Here is a 25527-nt window from a genome sequence, read left to right on the forward strand (position 1 = left end):
GTTTACATCGCTTGACGTCATTTGTGCCATGTTGTCGAGATTCTGCTGAAAGGGGGAAGAACATTTATTTTATTTTATTTTTTTTATCAAATTGGATTCTGCCAAGTCGATTTTTGATGTAAATTTCATTAAAAGATCATCAGTAAGTATTATTTTTTCTTATTTTACTCGTAAATTACCTAAAAAACATAATTTAAACCAGAAAATTACAAATAAATGAGTGAAATTGATTAATCAGCTGGTCCATCACTGGTATCAATTACACTCCAATGCAATATTTTTGCCTTAATTCAGCAGAAAAGCACATTTTATTTCTATTTTAAGCATTAAATTATCCTATTAATCAAAATCAGATATGCTATTACTTGTATGAGTATTTATTTTTTTTTATATATAAAATCTTCACAAGCTTCTACTTGAAGTGAAGTTGCCATGTAAATTCCTTTTAAATGAGTTTAATTTACTTAAAATATTGTAAATAAACATCCTGTAGAGGTTGGAATGTTTAATGTAATGCTTAATCTATGATAGAAGTATTTTAATGTTTTCCATCTGGAGTTTTCTTATGCCAAAAACATATTGATAACTTTGCTTCTTATTATATGGTGTGGGAAGTGTGATAATTATTAAAAATTAATTTGCTTCAGTAACAAAGTAAGCTTATTCTTTACGTAACATTTTTTAATACGAGAGTAACAATCTTGGAGACTTTGCATAACTTATATTCTTATTATAAGGGAAATGAACAAATATATTAAGATGATTTTGTTATTTTATGTCAAAATTCCATAATTTAGGTAGTAATTTTGCATGGTTCTTAGTTGTTATCAGGTTGGTGCAATAGTTTTTGCAATTCTTTGTCAAGTAGACTTCCATTTGAATTTAGTTCTTTCACACTGTTTGTATAGAGTCGTTTACAACTCTACATAGAGCTAACACTGGGAGAATTACAATCTTATTATTGTTTAGATAATAAAAGGAATGATCACATGTCTGATCAATCACTGGCCAGCTCGATGGGTGAGATGATGAACTGACTGCCTCAAGCTGCAAAATGAGTGATCAAAAATGTTCTAATGGAGAAAAAATAATGGACCGAATACACTGAATTCTTGTACCTTAAAGTTGTTTATAAATAATTCATAGAATCATGTCAGCTCTAGAAATGTTCAACTCTTCTGGAAGCAGTAGTAGTAAAAATCGGTTTTGCCTCGGGTACCATCAAGCTGGCGCTGTTCATACTTGAAGATGACCTGTTAACTGAGTGAAAAATGTTAGCATTTCTTGTACCATATCTACTGTTAAAGGTGTAACAGTTACTTCATTAACTATAGTGGCTATTGAATAAGCAACATTGAAAAGCACATGGCATGAGCCTAACTTTATATAAAGATATTTAAAAAGGCTTATATAAATCACACTTTTACATTTGTCTAGGGCACAAAATAATTTAAAACTGTTACTTGATTGTGGAAGTTGCAAATTTTTTCAACAGAATTAATTTTTTACAATTAGTGTTTTATAACATATTGCACATATTAAATACAAGGAATAAAACAAAGTAAGTGATGTTACAAGAGCATTTTCTATTGGATATCTTCATTGGCTTTCCAGAACAAATTTAATTTTTGTGTATTTTGTAATGATTTTAAGAATAATTTTAGATATATGCAAGGTTATCATTGTATTATATATGTTTAAGTTTAGAATTTCCAAATTTGTAAATTTGTATTTTATTCACTTTTAATCTCAAAATGCTATTTAATATATTTGATTCATTTGTCCTAAGTGAGGAAGACCTATGAATAGGTCAAAAATGTTACTATGGTATTAAACTACTGCTGGAAATCAGGAAATGTGTTTCTTTATCTAATTGCATTAAATCCAGTTTATCTTGAGAATATTTTATTATTGTATACTCTTATGTGACATAAAGCTCTAAAAATAATGGATCATATTACCTCTTATATGCAGCATTAAAGGAAAGTCTTATTGGGTTGCAATTTGAAAAAAATGTAGACCTATAAATTCCCACTGTCTTTCCTTAATCTCAAGAACAGAATTAGATAGATGGAAGATGAGATCAAATATGAAAACTTTGGAGCAGAAGGTCCCAATTAACTATATATGAATTTCTGATGCAAACTGGAAATCATGTTATTTCAATTCAAAAACTTCCCCTGAAAGATGTTAGTTAGATGACCACAACTCTATTGTTAAAGGAAAAGTATGATGTACAGGGGCAAGCCACAAATAATTTGAAGTGGAGAGCATATATTTTAAATGAAATAAATTAAAATATGATTAAAAATTTCAGCTGGCATTGTGACAATGTCACAATAAATAATTGTTAGTGTCATTACTTATTTTCTGTAAAAGATGATAATTAGAGAATAAATAGGGCAAATGAAAGTGCTAGAAAGAAAATAGGAAAATGGAATTTCTTTAATTTCAAATATCAAAGCTAGAAATATTAATTTAAATATTTCTAGAGAAAACTTTCAGTGTTTATTTAAGAGTTTTGAATGAATTGCAACTGGTGCTTCCTTTCCATCATTGAAAGCTTTCTAGTTTTGATTTTCCATAATAGAGAGCAAATGTCTGTTGGTAACACCTAACAGAGTGGATTAATTTCAAAAACATAAAAACTTAAAATTTTTCTATAAATGTTAATGCAAAGATTAAAGGCTTCAAACATTGACAAAAAACCTTTCAAATGCATCTTTTTATTAACTAATCAAATGTTAGTATAAAAAGGGATGAACTGTTAAGGAATTAGGCACAGTTGTGTTCATGTTTTATTTATTTATATTTTATTTTTATTTAGTTATATAAATATAAAATAAGAATAAAATCATATATATATATATATATATATATAAGTANGATTTTGAATGTTTGAATTTTCATTGCTGTCTAGTGTGCAAGCCCATAAAAATACAATATGTATGGATTACTTGTACAAATATATATATTTGTACAAGTAATCCATACATATTGTATTTTTATGGGCTTGCACACTAGACAGCAATGAAAATTCAAACATTCAAAATCATTCCATAAGAAACTTTGTTTTATAAAAATTGAAATTATTTCAATTTCTATTCCTAATGAAGGTTATTCAAATGGCCGAAAATGTTTGATTAGTTAATAAAAAGCTGCATTTTAAAGGTTTTTTGTTGATGTTTGATTATTATTTAACTGCAGTTTGAAAAGAGTGATTAAAGGCTTCATTAGTCATGTCTGAACTTGATGTTTTCTTTTATCTTAAATCATTTTAACAGACTAAATTTTAAGTATTTTGATATTAAATTTTGATGTAAATAAAAATTAACATATAGCAATTACTATTTCATTTTCAAAAATGTTATAATTATGAATCTTGAAATTTTTAATTTCTTATTATTTGTAGAAGCTCCTGAAAATGGGTTATAATTTTCAAATATTCTCAAAATTTAATTCTATATTGAATTTTTATTGCATAATTTCAATATACTGTTCTTTATGTATAGAGTTTACCATAAGTGGGTCAGTAGGCTTCGGCAGTGTACATGCACTCGAACTTATTGATTGATGGAATAAACTCCTTCCCTATAAAACTGCACTTTGACTTTGGAATAGAAAGACATGAAATTTAATTTATTTTTGCTGCATAATTTTCATTTACACAGCAAATACTGAACTAGGTAAAATTGAAAGCTGTTTAAATTATATAAATATGAACAGTTAAGAGTCGTTCATAAAAATAAAAAAATGTATTAGATACTGAAAATAAATGATGTAAAATTTTATTAATTTATTTTTCAAATACAAAATATTCCTAATTCTTGAAAATAGTAAAGAAAAGGCAAAAGACAACTGGGAGATGTTTGAGTCAATCATTAGTATAAATAACACGATGATACTAATTTTTGCAAAATGAGATTAATTTTTCCATTCAATTTATTGCAGGAAAATTTTAACTTTAATTTGTGATTTTCTCGTGTATAGGGTGTTCCATAATTCTAAAACTGTAGGAGTTACATTGATTCTTGTTTATTCTTTTACAGATAAAATATGACAGATAAGAAGGAAAGAATTAATGTTATTTTTTTTCCTATGTTTTGTGCTAGTGCACTTTTCATATAGACAGACTTATTAAACTGGACAGCCACGGTACTTGAGAGTCAATTTTCTTCTATGTATTTATTACAATATGCATTTTGGACCTAATAAGACCTCCTAACAAGTACCTCTCACTTAGACATCTGCATTTAGTTTGCTTTTAGGTGTGTTTCCCTCCAGTTCCCAAATATGTGTTAGTTTGTTTATATGAGATATAGCTTGTAAATTTTCAGAGTGTAAAATTGGATGCAATATGGATTCATGCAATTCCATATTTTTGTATTGAATAGTACAGAATTTTTCCAAATTTGTGTGTCCAGGATAAAATGTATCTTTTTAGTGGATTTGTCACATACAAATACATATGTTGAGAAGTTTTTACTACAAAACTAATAATGTATGTGCATATATTTAGAAATCCATAAAGAGATCTATTTATCATGTCTGAGGTCCTAAATGCATATCATAATAAATACATAGAAGAAATTTGAGTCTGAAGGTCATTCTGTTCTGTGGCTTGATAAGTCCGTCTATAGGAAATATGTAAATAGACAAAAAGCAATCTGAATCTAAATATATAACATCACTTGTTCTGACTGACAGACTAATTCATCATCGCCCAGAGCAAACCACTGAACCTAAAGAGGTGAAATTTGGTACACAGTTGCGGTATATCATAAAAACGCACACTAACAAGGAATTTTTCGAAATCTCCCCACAGGAGAGGGAGAGCATTAAGGCTTAACCTGAAGAACAGCTTCTACTGTACTATTTTAGATGCAATTTTTTGTTTTCAACTACGTTTATTCTTCATTGAGTAGTTAGGTGTATTGATAACATTTCAGACATTATTATAAATATTTTTATATATTTCGATTTTTTTTTTAACCAAATGTTTGAATTGTTTTAAATTCAAATTTGTTATTGTATATTGGTTTGATTATAGAACAATTGTAAACATTCCAGAAAATTGATCAAATTGAATTCTCAACAATTCTCATCATTCTCAGCGGTAGGTGTTATATAACAATTACTATGGTTGTTGAAATACTGAATATAAATGGGGTTTTCTTGCAAAATCCATGCAGGCGAAGTTGCAGGTAACAGCTAGTTATTACATATATGTTGTTGTTAATATATATAATGTTATTATTTAACTTAAACACATCTCCTCNTTGTTGAAATACTGAATATAAATGAGGTTTGCTTGCAAAATCCACTTGAGCAAAGTTATGAGTAACAGCTAGTAATACAATAAAGTTATTTTGATGGTGGGTATCTGCAGTTGGGGAATAGTTGCCAAAGAGTTTAACAGATTGAATCCAAACTTCCCACAATCACATACAACATTCTGAATACAGACTGTTAAATTTAATACCAAAATAACTTAAATTTGTCCCTCACTTGGCCTTTATCTGTAAAAGAATAAATGATAATCAATATAATTTCTTTGGTTTCATACAAATGGGATACTTGTATTTTCTAGAAATTCAACATCAATGTCTTGAAGATTTAGCTGTATGAAAGTTACCAAATGTATATCTGGTAGCTTTTATATAAGCCAAATTTTGGTCTTATGTTTTAATCACTCAAAAATCTGCTGACTATATTTAAATCATATTTATAATGTTCTCATATTTTTTGGAATGATCACGTTAGAAAAATTCAAATTTTTTCATGTACATTGAGTTTTTATGCAAATATAGTTATGTATGCCAAATTAAGTCTTTATTTATTCCACATTTGAATGAATTTAAGAGTTATTAATGACATTATTTATGATATAAATGTTCTTTTTATTTTATATCAAACTGGTTCCTTTCCATAATGTGGTAATCTTTAGCTTTCTTGTAGTTAGTGTTGCCACCTTTTCAAAATCTCTGACCTGGACAGCAGGTCAGGTTTGTTCGAACAGAAGTTCCTGATGAATGTGCAATGTCATTTTACAATGCAAAGAATAACATGCATGCTGGTTGTAAATCTGTTAGAGTTAGGGACTAGGGAGTTGTGTAGGAGTAACGTAAGTAACATAAATTAAGAAAGAACAGGTACAGATGACTTAGCTGTATTGGATATTGGAGACTGTACGATTCTACAGTACATGCAATAAATAAAAAGAAAAGTTCGACAGGTTGCGCGCCACATGTCGGCTTAAACAGACTAACAGGGCAGAATTGCAGATGAGTTTCAGTGAGTGAGAGTTCTTTCGCTGTTAAAATAGTGTAAATTTGTAAAAATATTTGCAAGAACTTTGTTTCATCATAATTTCACAATTTCTATGAAATTCCTGGACAAAATTAATAGTTCACTTGGACAGTGAGTCAATTCCGGGTGAAAACCGGACAGGTGGTAACACTACTTGTAGTTTATTTTGTTGGCATGTGTAATTTGCAAAATTTGAATAAACTTACTTGGTAGACAGGGTGTATAATTCATCATTAAGCATTTGACACATTTCTCTTAAAAGAGAAATGCTGAATATGCAATCTTAGATACAAACATCTCAAAACCCGATATATTAGTAATATGCCAAACGACTGCCAGATTAAATCGAGCTACTTCTCCACATTTTAAATTTAATAAGAGAGAGTGCCTAATGCCTGCTTCTAGTGACAAATTATTTAGAAACTAATTAAAAATAAATGCAGAGAAGTAGCCTGATTTAATCCAGTAGCTGTTTGGCATATGCAATCACAGTTTTCTGCATCATTTGGAATTCAATTTTCTCTTTTATCCAGCATTAATATGATGATTCTGATTATAGCATCTCTAACTTGTGTTATTGATGATAACATTCCCATTAAAATACACATTGTAATGGAAATGTTAGCATTAGATTTACAAGTACAGTAGAGCGTCGATTTTCCGAATCAATTGGGGGCTGGGGTTGTTCATATAACTGATATTTCGGATAACCGATTTATGTACAAAAAAATAGTTAACGTATCCAATGTTGAAATTTTTCTCCGTTGCATGTCGCTTCGTGTTGAATTTTCGTCGATGTTAAGCCTAACGAAGACTATTGTATCGTTAAAAATTATTTTTTTATTTTGTACAAACAAAATAAATATAGTAAAAAATATAAAAACAATAAAAAATTATACTTCAGAAGTTAATTTAGTATCAAAAATGTAAAATATTTGAGTAGCCCAAGACATAGCCAAAGATTGAAGAACCACAGCACTGGCGAAAATTTAAATTTGCCGACTGGAATTCTTTCGGATGATTGACGTTTCGGATGACTGACTTTCGGAAAATCGACGCTCTACTGTATATCATTTGCACTTTGATTTCATACCAATAGTAAAAGATGATAGTCAGTGGCACATCCAGGGGGCAAGAAGCCCTGGCACCTTTCAAAGAAACATGAAAACAAAGTAGAAAATTTCCAAAAATCCTTTCCTAATTAAAATTCATGTTTTTATTCATATTGTGTGGTGTTGTCTTTCTATAATACTAATGGTCACACAAAGTGGAAATTTTATTGAATTCACATTAAAAATTTATCTGTTCAACTCTGCTCCCTAAGAGTAAATCCTGAGTGCACCACCACTGAATACATTTACCTTAATAATAGTAGGTGATGGTCCCATCATCTTACTAACAATATGAGATTTCTAGCCATTGTAATAACAACAAGATTCCGCCATTAACCATTAATGAGAGATCTTCTGTCATTCTGAGAATAGAAAAAGATCATCCTAGTATTGTCTGGTTTCAACATTTATAGCTGCATTTGCCAACAAAGAGCTTACAGTCGAAGTTGAAGTTAGCCAATCAGAACTTGCACACTTAAAGTAAAATGAATTCTGATTGATTAATTTTGATTCTCACTTCTTTATTGGCAAATACAGCTTTTATTATTGAACTGAGGAACATGTGATTACATTTTATAGATTACATAAATTGTAATAAATTAATTTTAATGCTAATGTATACATTTTTCTTCTTCAGGCTTATGTTCTCAGTTAATTTTAGTTCTTGTAACCTAAGTGTTTTTAAGTTCTCTTCATATATAACTTCTTACAGAACAGAAAGTATATTTAATTTTAAAGTCATAAGAACATTTCAATTTTTAGTATTGTTCTTAAGTTATCTAGTTACTTCTTGGTATTCTAATGATTTAATTTATAAAAGTTTTTTTACACTTCAGATAAGTACTTTAATCTCCCTCCCACACATGAAATACATTTAATTTGACTAATTGATCAACCATTAGTGGTCAGTCTATGGATTTGACTTTTTATTGTGCAATAGCAAGACTGATTGAATATAAAATTGAGCAGATTCACCTTATTTGTATTCCAGACAGGACATTATCAAAAGGTTACAAACAACTTTCAGTAAAGAAGTAAATGAAATTAGAAAATCAGATTCATCAGAGGGCAGTCTTAACACGTTTGTCCAAAAATATCTGTAGTGGAGACATTAGTATGCAGTCAGGATGCTTCGGAGGTATCAACATAATTGTTGCACGTGGTACTTTCTCACACAGTAATCAGCTTTTGAATAATGGATTCCTTAAATTATTCTCTGCCACTGATGGCTGTTATCGTATGGCTTGTCTAAAGGATTAAAATAATGCAACCTAACAATGTTAAGTTACTGAAACTCTACTCTTTTTTAATTACTGCAAAGTTAAGTGTTTCTGTTTATTATAAGTGACACTTTTGTATATCAAGGCTTTTTAAAAAGAAAAACTAATAAAGAAAATAGCTACTTTATCCTATTCTTTTATCTTAGAATTCTATAATTGTGTTTTAATTGTAATCAAAGAATTTACCATGTTTTCTCAATCCTAACGTGCATCTAATTTTCAAGATGTCAAAACCCAAAAAAGTTGGCTTGTGAATGTAATGCATGCCTTATATTGAAAATGTATTTAAACAGTAATAAATGCATTTTTGAAAAAGAGTGTTATTTCCTTGTGTACAATGCTTCATGAAGTCCATATTTGCAAATATATTCATTTATAACTCTATTATCAGGTACAGAGGATCTGCAATTAAAATCAGCCAAAGTTACTATACAGTAATGTTTTAACAGCAAGATTTGACACAGATACATAGTGTTACAATGAAATGTCTGTATACATGATCATTAGTATAGTGGATAACTGTCTGCTTAAACACAACTTTACAGATTTGTTTGCTGGACATCATTCATTCAGCTTTCTATGGTTCAAAAACCATCAAACCATTCAAAAATTAAAACCAAAGTAGTGAGAAGGATGTGTAACATGTCTATATCAACATTGTAATACAAGCAAATTGCTGACCAGAATAAAAAGAAAATGAGGCTGCATTAAATCAACTTTGTAGCCAATTCTAGTGCAATTCCAATTTTTGAGACCAGAAAATTCCAAAAACAGGTGTGCATCAGAATCAAGAAAACATGATATTATATTGGCAACAAGATTAAATTCTTACTTATAGTTTTTATTGAACCCTTCAGCTGCTTCATTCACATATATTCTAGTCTGTTTTTTCTAATATACTGTAATAACTACTAGTATTGTCCTTAAAACTTCTTAACAATGACAATTCTTCTAAATTGACTATGAGAATAAAACAAGTAATGTTTTGAAGACATTAAAAAGTAATATTAAATTAAGTTCTTTGTAGATCATCTTGAAGTAACTTCCTTTGTAGCTTTGTCTTAATTTTCTTTAGAGGACTCATGATTGAGACTATTGCATAGCTAAATAACTAAGCCATTCTTATTAACTTCAATTCCTTCTACATGTTTCTGTTGTCAATGTTAGCAAGACTCTTATAAGCATTGTAGAGGAGGAATGCTTACAGCATGGGAATCCTTTTCATTCTGAAAATTGAAAGTAACTAATTGCTCCAGGCTAAGCCATATGACCATATAGCTAATGCATTGGATTATTAATGGAACAATTGGATAATGCATTTGCATTATTCAATTGCAAAAGCATAAATGCAAATTGTTCCATTTGTAGGGTTGACTCAATAAGTTTTTAATAATATGCTATAATTTCCAACATTTTGATGTAATTAGCTTTTCTATAATGAGGTTGATTTTTATTTTCAGAAAATAATCTCTAAAGAAAGCCTTTCTTTTGTTGATTATGTGATAAATGAGTCTTTTATTTTGTCTTATGACCAAAATTTATTCCTTGACAGTTGTTTAATTAAAACATTCTTTTTTACTCTGAGCCACAGTTTGATTTTGACATTCTTGGTTTGCATTTTAATTAGGATTCATCAACGTGGGTTGCTTGTAACAGTTACAAATGTAAAATTTCATTCCTAATTTAAAACGGATACTTAAATTTTTTTAATAGACAAGAACTTTCTTTTGCTCTAGTGGATAGAATTGTGGTCCTTTTTATTAGCCGCAATGCACAAATGATTTGACATGGCTTCCTTGTGAGTCATTAACTTGCATCATTGTCTGTGATGCTGTGTTTAAATGAATTATGGAAAAAAGTAATTTATTTCACAACTTTTTTTAATAATTAAATGTAATATGCAAGAGTTGTTGCATTAAATTGATTTGAGCATTAAATAAAAATACAAATTAATTTCAAATTTTACCTTTATATATATATATATATATATATATATATAACTCTAACGGCATGTAACAAATGCAAATTTACATAATTCTAAATTTGAAATAAATTTTTTCAGTATTAAACAAAATTATTGAGCAAGAGAATATGCATTCTATGACCCTGGTTTGAAACAAAAAATTTCCATGTCATTAAAATAACAGCATTGCAACAAACTTTCTAGGTTTTAATTTAAAAATAAATATGATAAAGGAGAATGATGCAAATTTGCTAATTTGTATTTTTGTCCAGATGCGATCCAGGTCAATAATCCAAACCAGGTCTTGTGGTGTACGGCTGCAGAGCTAAAATCATCGCAATGTCTTATCTGATGTTAACATTTCTAATTTAGCTTTTTTTAAAACTTTTTTAAGCATTATTAATATCTTTTTTTTTTTTTTTTTCAGATCAAATCATAGCAATGTTTCTAGTAGATTGGATGACAGGTTTCTTGAATCTCTTCGGTAAGTAAACTATTTAAAGATAATTATTTTTATTAGAATATTTTAAAATTTGTTATAATTAATTTATGCAATGTGAATGTAATTTTCTGGACAATTATGAAAATTAACTTATTGTCATTTGGAAATTGGAGTAAAATTATTAAATCTGATGCATATTCACACTTTCCTACTTTCTCAATTATGACTTCTTTTTTTACATTTGAATTTCAGTCAAAAAACTAAGAGCATAGCATTTGGATAACAAATTATCACACAGTTAGGATAGGCTTTTCTATAAAATTTCGCTACTGTATCACTACTGTATCCATTATTGAAGGGACAATAAAAATTCTTTAGTTCACAAGACAATAAACACCAATAAAAAGACTTCTTGCTGTTAGTATTATGCTCATTATTTGATTGGCATTAGAATTGGCATTAGAAACCCAATCAAACTTTTCAACTTATTATTTGCTAAAATGATAAAACACGACAGAAACTTTCCTTCTCAGCTTTGTGTTGCTTCTAAGATGCTACCAAGAGCTATATCTCCACCCATTTTGTTTGAAAATTTGTAGTGTTAAGTAGTTAAACAAGCCTGTTTTGACAGACTTGTTTAACTACATAACACTACAAAATTTGTCTTTGTTTGAGTGCAGATGACATCTATCACATTTAGGAGTTTTCTACTGTTTAGTAAAATCAGATTCTCAAAATTGTTTTCCACTTAGATCATATGGATGATGCGTATAGCACTTTTCTGCAACAAGATGAATTCTATATAATAATGAAGTATCCATTTTATAGCTATTCTATTAAGAATGTAATAAATATGGTCCAAGTTAGAAAAATCTAATAATTCTGATAAACATCTTTCTGAAATTATCCAGGTTTATAATTATTAATTTATTGTATGGTTAAATTGTTTATTGGTAGCATTCCTTCAATTGCAAATTGTTATAAATTTGGGCAAATATTGGGTATTCTCCTATGCAAACCTTATTTAAAATAAACCCATTGCCACTTTGAAATTGGAGTCAAATTATACAATTTTCATGCCAGTACCAAAACTAGACACATTTGATTTCATTTAATTGTAATTTATGTAGAAGTAGAATTGAAAGTGTTTTGACAGTTGAAATAGCAAGTTTTTAAAGATCTGTATAAAATTAATGAATTACAAAGCAAGATAGTGTTAAATTAGAATTATTAACTCTACTTTTGCTCATACATTATTATTATTATTATTATATTACATTCATTTTTTACATAAACAAAATCTGTTTGTAAATAATATATTAGGGCCTATTAAACACAAACAACCAAATATTAAATTGATTATAATAAACTATTAGCATGCATTTTAGAACTCAAGTTCCCTCTTCAAGTAGTAATAATAGCGAGGTTGAGGCTGAAGTTTTAAATTCAAAAACGTGTATATCAGATGTTCAGTGCTGCTTTCATGTAAGACTAGAAGTTTGACAATGGTGTTTGGAATGTCTAGCATGATTCCACTGACTATCGAAACACCATTGTCAAACTTCTAGGCTTACAGGAAAGCGGCGCTGAACGTTCGACGTACACGTTTTCGCTATTAAAACTTTGGCTTCAACCTCGCTATTGTTAAAATAAAAACTAACACACTTAACACATTAAAATGCACATAGCAAGAAATTAAAATGCACTTAATGTATGTTTCCACTATCTTCTTATTTAAGTTAATTCTGTCCTATTTTTAGAATACTTGGTTCCTCTAATTTAATGATTTTAATATGTAAGTTCTATAGATTACTGTATTATGTAATTATAAAGATATATTACTTACATTTCAATAATATTTAATTATGGTTTAAGACATACATTTAGAATACAGATTTACTGTATATTACATTTTAAATTCTTCTAGCTGTTTTTCTTTTCACTTTCCTCTTTTTATTTTTATATTATCTAACAGTTTTAACTTACAAGACATTTTAATTTACTTATTTATTTAACACTATTTCACCGTAATTTATAATATAACCTTCAATATTTAAATTTGCCTTTACATTCAATAAATTCAAATTATTACAGTTTGCTTTAAATCTATACACAACTTATCTTTTATGATAATGGTTTAAAAATTGATTTGATTATTTCCATAGTATTTTTTTTCATTTTTTACAATTTTTATAGTATTCTTAACAATTTCAATGCTTAACTATTGCCAAATTTAACAGATTATTTTGTGATGAATATGATAAATAATAGAGGAGTTATTTATTAGAGGAAAATAATAATGTTTTGTTTTATAAAAAAAAAATGTTGCTTAATAAGATTTTGTATGGTTGACAAGTTTTAACTTTTTGTTAAATTGACAGAATTTATTTCTGCAAATCAACTGAACAATTACTGATGATCAGAATTGACAAGACAATTCTTTTGATAGATTATCAATCTTTCAAAAATAAATTTAGATATTGTTGTCTGGCATAGAAATAATTCAAAATTCTATGATCTGTGATGAACTTTAATGTTTTTTTTTTCCTTACACCTTTACTTATTATAGATAGAGATTAAACAAAAAAATTACATGGTCTGTTAATTTTGTGTTATCAAATTTTTATCAATGCTATGATGATTACAATACCTGCATAAATTTAAACAAGTTGATGTTACATTTGATGACAATGGGCAATTTTTGCAGTTTGAAAAATTAACTCTGCTTCTTACGTTCCAAATATAAAGCCAAATAGGATTACAGCATTATCAACCTCTATTTTTTTTTTCTTTATATGCTAAATAATTGAACCCAAAATGATAAAAAATAAAAAGATATAAAAATTTTGCTAGTCTAAAATTATATGGGAAAATCCAATTGCTTACGCTATTTATAGATATAATTGTCAATCATTATGAAATGTTTAAAGACAGTCATAATGTACAAACTTCTATATGTGGAAAATGATCACCAAAAGAATGATTCTGACATTAAAAGAAAATTAATCTTTGGAAAATTCCCAAAACGTTTGTTAGCTTCCTTAATTTAAGAGTAATTCTGTAGTTTAATAATGGCACATTTCCAAACTGTAAACTTTTCGTTTTAAGATTCAGTTTGGGGAAGTCTATCAATGCAGCGTGGATTACATTTCCTTATTTCTATCTTTACCTTCTAATTCCTGTGCACAAAAAGCTTTTGACATCTTATAAAATGTAAAATAAAATTAATTTTTATTAAATTCCATTTGTTTCTATGCTTAACAATGTTTTTTAAACAATGAAATTGTGATGAGGGAAACAGTTTTTCCTGAATAAACAGGGCTCTTTCTTAAAACTGATTATGATTGATGCTTAGTAATTTTTCAAGCTTTTAGTTTTATAAGAAACATTTGAACAATAGTAAACAGCCCATAAATGCAAATGGCAGAACAAATACATTTTTTGAATTTTTGAAACTTATGTTATAAATAAATTTTAAAATGCAAATTCCTTCAACAGATCTAACTATTTTGAATTGACAAATATGTTGTAAGATTTTGCCTATATTTGCAATAGGAATATGTGGTCCTATAGATTGAATACTAAAAATTTTGGACCAAAATACATATCTAGGGTCAAACAGAATAACTTCAATGTATTGTTTTGCATGTAAAGATGATGATGAATGCAACTTAAAATGGTAAACAAACTTAATTTTTAAGTTTTGGTCATATGTAATGAGACAAACTTAATAACTATAATGATTAAATTAGCTAAATTACTCTAAAAGTATATGTGATAATGAATTGGTAGAAAGTTAAATTTGCCAAGCAAGGAAGCTTACCTATTCTTCATTGATTCCTAAAATTGACTGACAGGCTTATTAGATTGGATTTATTAATTTGTTAACATAAAAAATATTTTGAATTATGTATATTAAAAGATATGTGTTTGCAGATCCTTGTGAATGTGTACAAAAACAGATTGACTCAAACTCAGATTGTAGACTGATGCTTTAATTACTTAGCCATCAATCTGTGGGGGCATGGGATCAATTCTGGGACAGCAACGCCACCAATTTTTCAATGACAATCTGTGATGGCTACATTACTCTCTTTCCTGACCATCCAGTTGTCTGCATTGTGGGTCTGGATGAACTACAATGAATATGAAAAAAAAAGCCCTCTTAGTGCTCAGAAGACAGGAAGAGTCAAAACTCAAAATTATGTGTGTTTCTATTGACTGACACGATCCCTACATTTTCAACATGTTCAGTTTTATTCTTTCATTACAGATGGGAGAGTCTTTTCTTTGGCTCTTAAGTATTGTGTTCTGAAAGTACAAAAATGTTTATTTGAAATTTATATTAATAATTTTAATATTATGCGTTGTACTGTACAGCAATATGTCTTGCTTTTTTCTCAAAATTATCAGATATAACATGTCAGATGTGATGTCTTTATTATTTTACAAGTCAAATTAATTATTAAGTTTGATCTAGGAATTACTATTGCATGATACAAAATATTTTTTCTGTAATTCATGAAAGATAATTAAGGCAGAAGATGCAAAATTTCCTTTTTGTTCATTACAAAAATCATAGATGTATTTTATCCAAATTGGAAGTATAACTAAATACATAATTTTGTTTTTTCCTAGGTCTGTGGAAGAAAAATGGAAAATTACTATTCTTAGGTCTAGACAATGCTGGAAAGACCACCCTCTTACACATGCTCAAAGATGACAGAATGGCCCAACATGTCCCGACATTACATCCGAGTGAGTATGCTTATGCTTTACTCTAAAGTGATATATACCTATACAGAATTAAATAAGTTGACTTAGAGCCTCATCTGCCACAAATATCCAAATTTGAATAAATATTAACTTTTCAATATAAAAGTAAAGAACTGCTAATTTTGTCAGTAATGTTAAATCTTAATTTTAATTCTTCTCAAATAAGACTAATAGTTCATAATTAATTATGAAGTAAATTAGTTTACTTTTACTTACCAATTGATTAATTTGGTATTGGTGATATACAGATGTGTGTATTTTTTAGTAACTTTTATAGTTTATTATCTCAAAATTCATACAAATTAGTTTATCTTCATGACAGTGTTTTACTTCTAAATACATATTTAATAATGATTCTGGATGGGGGAACCACAAAACTTACAATTCAGCAGGAACTTTTGAACTTCTTTAGAAAGAGTGGTGGTTTATATTGCCAGTGCTTTCTCTTGTTGCTTCGAGGGTGCTGCTAAGTAAGCAAACCAATAGGATAATCCATTTCACATGAAATGGACTATCCTATTGGTTACCTAGCTGCTTGTCACTTAGAAGTGTTCATTAATGCGTGTTAGAATGAAGAAAATTCTCTCTAATATATGTTGTTTGAAAATTTGCTAGAAAAATTTCTCAAAATAAATATTTTTAACAGCTTCTGAAGAATTATCAATAGGAAACATGCAATTTACTACATTTGACCTTGGAGGACATCATCAAGGTAAGAGATCTTTTATTTATACTGCAATAATTTTTGAACAACTATTTAGTTTATCGTGAACTAGCATACCCCGCCATGCGTTATTGTGGCTCAAAATATATCTATTATAAATGTATAACACTCCCCCCATGCGGGAGAATTTTTCGAAAAATCCTTCTTAGTGTACATTCTCTTGACGTACCCTATTAAAACGCATCTAAAATAGTATAAATAGAAGCAGAGTTCTTTACTGGCCTTAATCCTGTCCATCTCCCCCCCCAGTGAGGGAAATTTCGACATGTATATTATATAAAAACACATGCGTATTTGAATGCAGCATTGTGTGAAAATTTAAAAGGAATCGGTAGGAACAAACGAACATTACATTTTTATTTATATAGATAGATGATGATCTGCTTTAGTTCATCCTCACAGAAAAGCAAACTTAGGTCGGCGTACTCTTAGCTCCATCTGTTGGACATAAAAGCCTTAACCCTAGATGATATCTTTTGATTTATATGAATGTTTAACGGAATAATATACAACCCATGTCCACCCTGAAGTTCCATTCTAAATATTGGTGAAAGAGTTTTTGAAATTGAATGAGTAGTTTTGGAGATTACTCGCTATGTACAAACTTTCAAACATTACCTCTTTATAATAATAGTATAGATTAAAAGCAAGATATTTCCAAAATGTGTATACAAAACAAATTTTATCTTTAATAGTCAAGCAATTAGCTTGTAAAAAGATAGCAAACTCTAGAGAAATAAATTGTCTATTGCCAAAACACAATTTATTCCTTTCTGTAACCACAAATTTAACCATTTACTATGAAGTAAATATTTATTATTCTATACAATTTATTACTTTATTTATTTAGTACTTTAATATTGATTGGTCTAGGTAACTACAACCAATCAATATTAAAGTACTGATACTAAATAATTTTATTTAAGTTTTTATTATATTATTTTAAATGATTTATAACTTAAGTGTAATCCATCAGTAGCTATAATATCCCTATTAATAATTAAATAAATCAATTTAGCCAAAAGATAGCCAGTTATGATATCGTATTAGATCATTAAATAAATTATTATAAACTTGTGTTAAATTTATTTCTATCATTAATAAGACATAATATATGCCAAATGTGATCCAGCAATAATAGTTGACTGAGTGCCATGAAAGAAAGATGCTTCACCATTTGACATGGTGATAAGTTAATATGGATTAATTTGATTGGATGGAGGTCTTAATAGTATAACTGGTAACAAGAAAGTAAAAACACACTGGGTGCTGTGTTAAGTTCATTGAAAGCACTAACAAAATAAAAAACTGTTAAGTCATTATAGTATTTGTTCTCCTGAAGATGACAAACATAATTTCAATTTAAATGAGCATGATCAAAATTTGATTACTCAAGAAATGCCATGCAGTGCATGCATGGATATACACCCATGTCAAAGGTGTGATGGTGCATGCATATCACTGTTTAGCCATGTATATAGGGAAAACCCACACACTGGACAGGTCAAGCATGGGAGAGTTGCATCAACAACACAGGTACAAAGTGGATAGTGGATGATTAGTGTAAAATTGAATGTTCTGTGCTCAATTTCTCTCATGATCAGTTCTGCTGGGACAGCAGATAAAGGGGAACCCTTAGGGGACTCCCTGTTTCTGTAAATAACAAATTTTCCCATTGAAACAAAAATAATGTTTATCATGGAGCACCACATATATCCAGTATTTATTGAGTACTAAAGCTGCTCTTGAGGAGTAGAGAATTGATAAGCATTATGGCTTTGAAAATGGGCACTGAAGGGTACAGGGATACTACATCCAGTTTGTAGAAGCTGTATACATGGGTTTGCAACACAACGTGATGGTAGATTTAGCAACTAAGGACAAGGGAGTAACATAGGGTGAGCCTGGAATCAGTGTGTGGAGAAATTTAGCTAGTGCCTTTTCTAAATAATAGGTAGGATGAGACATCTTGTCTACAAGTGGTTGTAATGGTCAACCCTCCTTTGTTTTTTTGAGCCAAAAGCACATATCTGGGACATGCAATATTGGAAGTGAGATCAAGACACCAGTTAGGACCAATATCACACCTGGAAGGTTTATGATTCTCCTTGTTTTCTGTAGGGTCTTCACTTAGTACTACTGATTGTGATTGGGAAAGAACCTTGTTGGCCCTAAGGAGAAAGTCAACATCTTTATACAGATCAAATTTCTTGTCCTTATCTTAGACCTCAAATCGGCCCTGGCGAGGAAGTGCGTTACCACTCGATAGTCCATATGATGTTTAGACTCATCAGATGCTTATCTTGCTGTTGCAAGTTTTGTGATTACCAATGATTACCAATAATTCCATTTGTGGATACATGGCTGTTGATTGGCAAGATTTGAGTGCTTCTGATGAGGCCAGGATCGACTGGCAAATGTTGGTGTTGGCAGGGGGCATATATTTAGACCTGTTTTAGAATCCAATCTACTTTTTGTGTGATATTTGGTGAGAGGTTCAAGCTGTATTGTGTAACTGGTAACACATCTTCAAAGCAATTGTGTGGGTTAGATGTTTCTGGAAGGAAAGATTAACCATTAAATTTAGGACAAGATCACAGCATAACTAATTACCTTTGCACTATATTATAACCTAAATGTACTCCAGCAATAGTTTGTCTTAGAAACTTAATTATCATATTTTTCATCAAACAAAGTTTTCAGAAATGTTATATAATAATAATATACTTTGTTACTCTGTATGTAGACTGTAGATTACCCATTTGTTATAATGCTTGCATTTTATATAAGAATCTTCAAAAGTTAACTTTGTTTAATCAATGGAACACATTTCAAATTTCTCCACTGCAGAAAATATAGTTTTCAAAACTTCTTCTTCAGTCCAATATAAACAAATTTTTTGTAAAAGCATCAGAATTTACCTCTGTATTTACAGAGGTAAATTCTGTAAATAAAAATAACTTTTTCAAAAAAATTTAAACTCGCAGTTGAAAAGTTTGATGTTAAAAAATAGTTGTCAGGTGGAGGATCTTGATAACTAAAGAATTACTGGTTACTGCATTGTTGGTGCCGACTGGGGATGCTTTCAGTGCCCTTGTCCTGTAAACTGCCACATAAGGCCATCACTCAGTTGGCCATCACATACTCAGCAAGGCATATATATTTATGCCTTGCTGGGTACACACAGTAAGTGGGAGTTGTGGATTTGAGTCCCACTCTTGGCTGATACTTTTCTTCCAGTTTAGTCTAAAATTATAATTATTAAATTTAATTCAAGATAGCACCTAATGCCTCCCTCTAGTGCCAAATTTATTAGTAAGTTATAATTATTATTTCCAAATTATAGCCCAATATTATATGGCATTTGGATGATTTTTGTTCAGCTTGGATTGGTTTACTTCAGAGTTGCCAATTTATTGCATTGAATGCATATATAAATACTTATACGTATTTACTACATTAATAAGCAATATTTAAATTTTTTGTGTATTTTAATTGAATGCTATTGTTTCATTTTAGCCAGACGAGTGTGGAAGGATTATTTTCCAGCTGTAGATGCCATTGTCTTTCTTATAGATGCATGCGATAGAGAGAGATTTCCAGAGTCAAAAGTTGAGTTAAATGTAAGTCTAAATTACTAAAATAAATAAAACTCTTTCAATTGACTGACAACTGACATGCCTTTTTTAAAAATTGTAGAATAATTTTGAGCTGAGAAATGTTTAACTTTCAATAGAGAAAACAATAACTTCATTTCAGTTTACTATTATTAAAAATACTCATTGAAGATTAATACTTGTCAGTGAAAAGTATTTGCTGTTAAAGCATTTATGCAATATTCTCTAGCATTTGCATGCTTCACAAATGTTTTCTATATTTCTCTTTGAATTTTGTGTATTTACTGCTTCTCTTTCGAAATAAGTTTGACAATCCAGATATTTTCGATTTTTAGTGACTAGTTTATGTAATGATAAGACTGTTGAGTGCCACTCTTGCAACAAGAATTCATATTAATTTAGAATGTTATCAGGATTGAGTCTAAAAATTTCTACTTTTATTTCCTGATTATGTTTTTAAAAATATGACAAAGTAATTTGTCTATAACAAAACTAAACAATTTTTAAATTAATATGATTCATATACCTATTTTAAAATAAAATTGGGTAAATTTTACAGTTATTCTATGTATTGCATTTGAGAACAGTTTTTTTCCTCATATAATTATGATGATGATAATCAATGTTTTTTTTTTTTTTTTGTTTAGTCTTATATCAATTAGATGTCTTAACAAAGTTTTATTATTAAATATATGAAAATCAGTATCATCTATTGTTCACTTTTATGACATAAGAGCAAGGAAAATATGTTATCATGTAAAATGGTTTTTTCCAAAGAAGAAACTGAATGATCCTATTAAACTAATGATTTATGTGAATTGTCCAACACCAGAAAGTAAATGTTTTAATCTGTACAACAAGGATATCCCATAAAGTTATAGTTTGGCTGACTGAGGCAGTCAAGGAAGATGTCAGTCAACTACTTCAATCCTGGGTCTCCAAAGAATTCCAGAATGTTTTTGTGTGTTACCTAATTATAGGCCTTATTGAACCCATGATGAGCCTTGAGAAAAGGCCCACTTAATTCGACCATATACTTTTTCATTTTGGGCACTATGACTTTGAAAAAGAGTCATACATGCTGTTTTGTTTTTAATATTCAGCTAGTTAAACAATACTTGCATGCTGTGATATCACTGGAAAGTTAGAAATTAAAATAGGTGTTTCAATCTGCTAAAAATATTTTGATCTTGTCTTCTTTCAATGGGTATGTTCGTAAAGTCGAATGAGTTAAACGAGAATGACGTCATCGTTATTCTTATTTCGTTAGACTTTTCGAACGATTTGTTTAGAACTAAATGGCTATTTCTAAAATTGAAGATACAAATGTTGCTAGTACAGCCTTATCAGGAATATTTTTCTTAGATTGCTTCAGGTGGACAGGTGGACAGTTACTCTAATCATTTCATCTTTTAATTCACAATTTAAACACTCGAGTAGATTTAGAAACATCGATATCGTCAGGCGCCATTTTCTTAACTAAGTAAACTAACTCTTTCCTTCGTGAGCTTTGTTAGAGTTTCGTTCGAAACGTCATTGCACAGCATGCGCACTGAGCAAGACTACTACTATTCAAACGATTCGTTACTAACGCGTTTAACTCGTTTGACTTTACGAACGTACCCAATATATGTATGATTACCAATTGAAATTTTCTAATGTTTCCTCTTACTGTAAACCTTAACACTGTAATAAAAGAAATACAAACTGGCTAAAATTATTTCAATTATCTGAAAAAGCATCTTTAACGTAGTTTAATTTTATACACCAATTGTTTTTTATGTAATCTGTCATATGGATGCTATATGTACAGTACTTACATATAGCATCCATATTCCAGTGTTGAATGTAAGCTGAAGCTGGTCAGAACTTGTGTATTTCTTATAGGTGTCAATTTGTAAAAAGTAGTTTAAGTATTGTAAATAGAAAACTGGCTTTTGAATAGACTTGATTTTTCAATGGGCTATCATTGAAAAATCAAGTCTATTTATCAGCACTTATGACCTCATATTTTAATAAGGTATGTGCATTCTATACAAAAGCTGCTTTAGAATTATTTTATAGATAGAATTTTGAAATATCAACCTAACTTATTTAAATTGAAAAGTCTATTACAGTGCAGTGTGTGATTGAACAGAAGTATAAGAAACTTTAGAAATGCTGTGTAATTTTTTTAGTTCTAATAAAATACATGATACTTTTATCTTTCAAATTCTTATGTACTATACATGGAAATTGCATCATCTATGATAACATGCATACCAAAAAGCATTCAACAGATGTCATAGCTTACAATACAGAAAAGAAAGTAACATATTTATGTGCAAACAAAATATGTAGAATTATAGGTGACATTTACTATTTCACACCAGTTGCAAGAACATAACATAAAAGGCAAGTTTTTCAGGCCTGAAAACACAGCTTAAAGTTCTAGGTTATTAAAATCAACAATGTGTGTGAGAAACAAATATATTAAAGCAACATTCACAGTTCTAATACACCTTCACTTGCTATTCATTTTCAGGCTTCTTAGCATATTATGGGTCTTTATAGTTTGTGTAGATCCACAGCAAGTGATATGTTATCTTTCAAAAGTAAACACACTTTTGTAGGATATGATAAGTGATGCAACTTCCATGGTCCTAATGCTTGTTTTGAACAGTTTTCAGCCTTATAAAGTTACTGAAATGATGAATTTCTTTTTTAGAGTATTTTGACTGATGAACAGTTATCAAACTGTCCAGTGTTAATTTTGGGAAATAAAATAGATAGGCCAGGAGCCGCCAGTGAAGATGAACTGAGGACGTATTTTGATCTTTATAGTATGACAACAGGAAAGGTAAATTTATATGTCGCTTGTCAAAATTTTGCTTATAATGAGCAGTTTTTCACATTGTATACTTATGGTTTTCTTTTAATAGGCAAAAGTTCCAAAATCAGAATTGGTGGGACGACCGTTGGAGTTGTACATGTGCAGCGTCCTAAAACGCCAAGGTTACGGAGAGGGATTCAGATGGCTCGCTGAATACATTTGATGATGGCTTGTATACCAATCACAAATACATCATTCCCAGTAAATAATGGACATTTTGTTTGTTCTGAAGAACCAACCAACTACATTCTCTATCCCATCAGAAAATATCCATTGTAGGTGTAAATTTTATGACAGACCTTTATTACCTCCTAGAATAAATTCCAGAAACTTTCTGAAAATTTAATTTCAATAGGCAGCTCTTAACAAGTCCAAATATGAATTTAAAAAACTGCCATTCCAAACCACAGAACTGATCTAAAAAAAGTGATTTGATATGTTTGTAGAAGCCATATCATAAGGTATGATCTTTTTGTTTTGCATCATACCCTGAGTCATTGTAATATTTATTGGAAATAAATACTTTATATGGCTTGTATTATGATATTTAATGAAAATTTGTTACTTATATTGATTTCTTTTTGTCATAAAATTGAAAAAATTGTTAATTATAGCGATGTGTTTAATGTACAGACTGGCTTTGCTATTTCTTGATATTAAAATTATATCTCTTGTTAATTTAAAAAGTATGTTTGTAATATATCATTAAATCTCTTACTGACTTCATGCATCTTGCTCTTGCCATACCTAGACGTGTGTGTAATAAAATAACTTTGTAAGCAAGCTTAGAATTTAATCATCACTTAGAACAATGATAGGTTAATCTGGAATGCCAAAAGTAAGAATGATTATATTGTAGTCTTTCAGAGACAATATTTACATCTGTGGCTGTTAATTATACAGAAATTATTATTCTTATTTCTAGAAACAAAAATTAGACATTCAAATAATGCCATATCTAAAAATAAATTGAATAGTACATAAAATATAATAATAAATATTATTATAGGATTACAGGTATTCCTTGATTACGCAATTTAATCCCTTGATGCTACCATGTATATCAAAATTGCATTAACCAAATTCTGAGGTACCTCACCACCTGCTAGAACAAATTTTCATTTAATAACAAATTATTTTAATAAACGAAAACAGCAAATTCACCAATACCTTATTTTCTGAGAACCTTATATCTATGTTAAGTAAAATTTCTGCCATGTACAAAAAGGGATTGCCACAATGAATTTTGTGCATAAATCAAATCCTGCAAGGGATACCTGTATATATATATATTTATTTAATAACAGTATTAATGTACTATTTTCAATAACATTTTTATGTTTCTGACTACCATTTATCATTTGCACAAGAACAAAATATATTTAAAAGTGGAAAGCAAAAATTTTTTTCTTTTGGATAATAAGAATTTAGTTTTAAAACTACAATAGATTCTAAGTTATTTACAGTTTAATTTTATTTCAAAACTTACATATCGGGATATGCAATCTATTGCCTTCAGACCATATAAATATGCATTGGAAGCCATATATGGCCTGTGAAGTTTGTTTTCACTAACATGTTTTATCACAAAATTTTCAAGTCAACTAGAATTAATAACCTTGCAGAAATTTTTTTTTTATAGAAACATATTTTAACTTTATAAATCTCAGCTAGGAGAGAATTTTTGAAGTCAGAAAATATCCCCAATACAAACATTTTATTTTTGCTTTATGTACCTTTGAAAATGAAATACTACTGTGATCAAAATGTATCAGGAATGGTTCATTTAAACTGCATGCATTCAAGAGAGCATTGTCATCGTTTTTTCTTCGTTTGGTATGACTTTCATCTACATCTAGCATAAATCTGTATGTTATTGTCTGTTTTCCTTTCCAAATAAATGTTTGTTGTGTGTGTAAAGAATTTTTGCACTGGTGATATTTCAAAATGTTGAGTATAATTGAGCAAAGAACTTGCATTAAATTTTATTTTCTCAAAGGAATTACTTCAACAAAAATGTTGAAATGTTTCAAAAAGCAATTAGTGACAATAGACTATCAAAAACAAGTTTTCAAGTGGTACAAGATTTTCAAGGAAGGCAGAGAACGTGTCGAAGATGATCCATACACTGGTAGACCACCCATTTCAACTGATGAACAACATGTTGCTTGAAGTGCTACCAATAATGCCAATCAACACTCGATTGGTCAAACGTGGAATGAACTATGACTTGAGTCACTGCCACACTGCTGTTAATACCTAATCTACGTGTCTATTACACTTGTTCTATTAGTTTTGAGTCAACTTTTCTGTATTAAAATTAAATTGTTGTCACCAAATATTGAAAAATTATTAGCTAATAAGCCCCTTCATAGGTCTCATTGATGTATTTTTTATTAGGTATTATTAAAACATGTGCAACTTAAAGCTTT

General features: G+C 29.3%; 1 protein-coding gene across 1 annotated transcript; it reads left to right on the top strand.

The window, feature by feature from the left end:
• The first annotated feature begins 5 nt into the window (after positions 1-5).
• On the top strand, positions 6-23590 carry LOC111619571 (GTP-binding protein SAR1-like). The gene is made up of 7 exons (XM_023361317.1): positions 6-142; positions 11092-11148; positions 15745-15864; positions 16529-16594; positions 20126-20229; positions 22931-23062; positions 23145-23590. The coding sequence occupies exons 2-7, from the start codon at positions 11106-11108 to the stop codon at positions 23256-23258; spliced, it is 579 nt and encodes a 192-aa protein (XP_023217085.1). The 5' UTR covers positions 6-142; positions 11092-11105; the 3' UTR covers positions 23259-23590.
• The last annotated feature ends 1937 nt before the right edge of the window (positions 23591-25527 follow it).

The sequence above is a fragment of the Centruroides sculpturatus genome, unplaced genomic scaffold (genome assembly GCF_000671375.1).
Source record: "Centruroides sculpturatus isolate CEXI.00-Female unplaced genomic scaffold, Cexi_2.0 scaffold261, whole genome shotgun sequence".
NCBI classification, from domain to species: Eukaryota; Metazoa; Arthropoda; class Arachnida; order Scorpiones; family Buthidae; genus Centruroides; species Centruroides sculpturatus.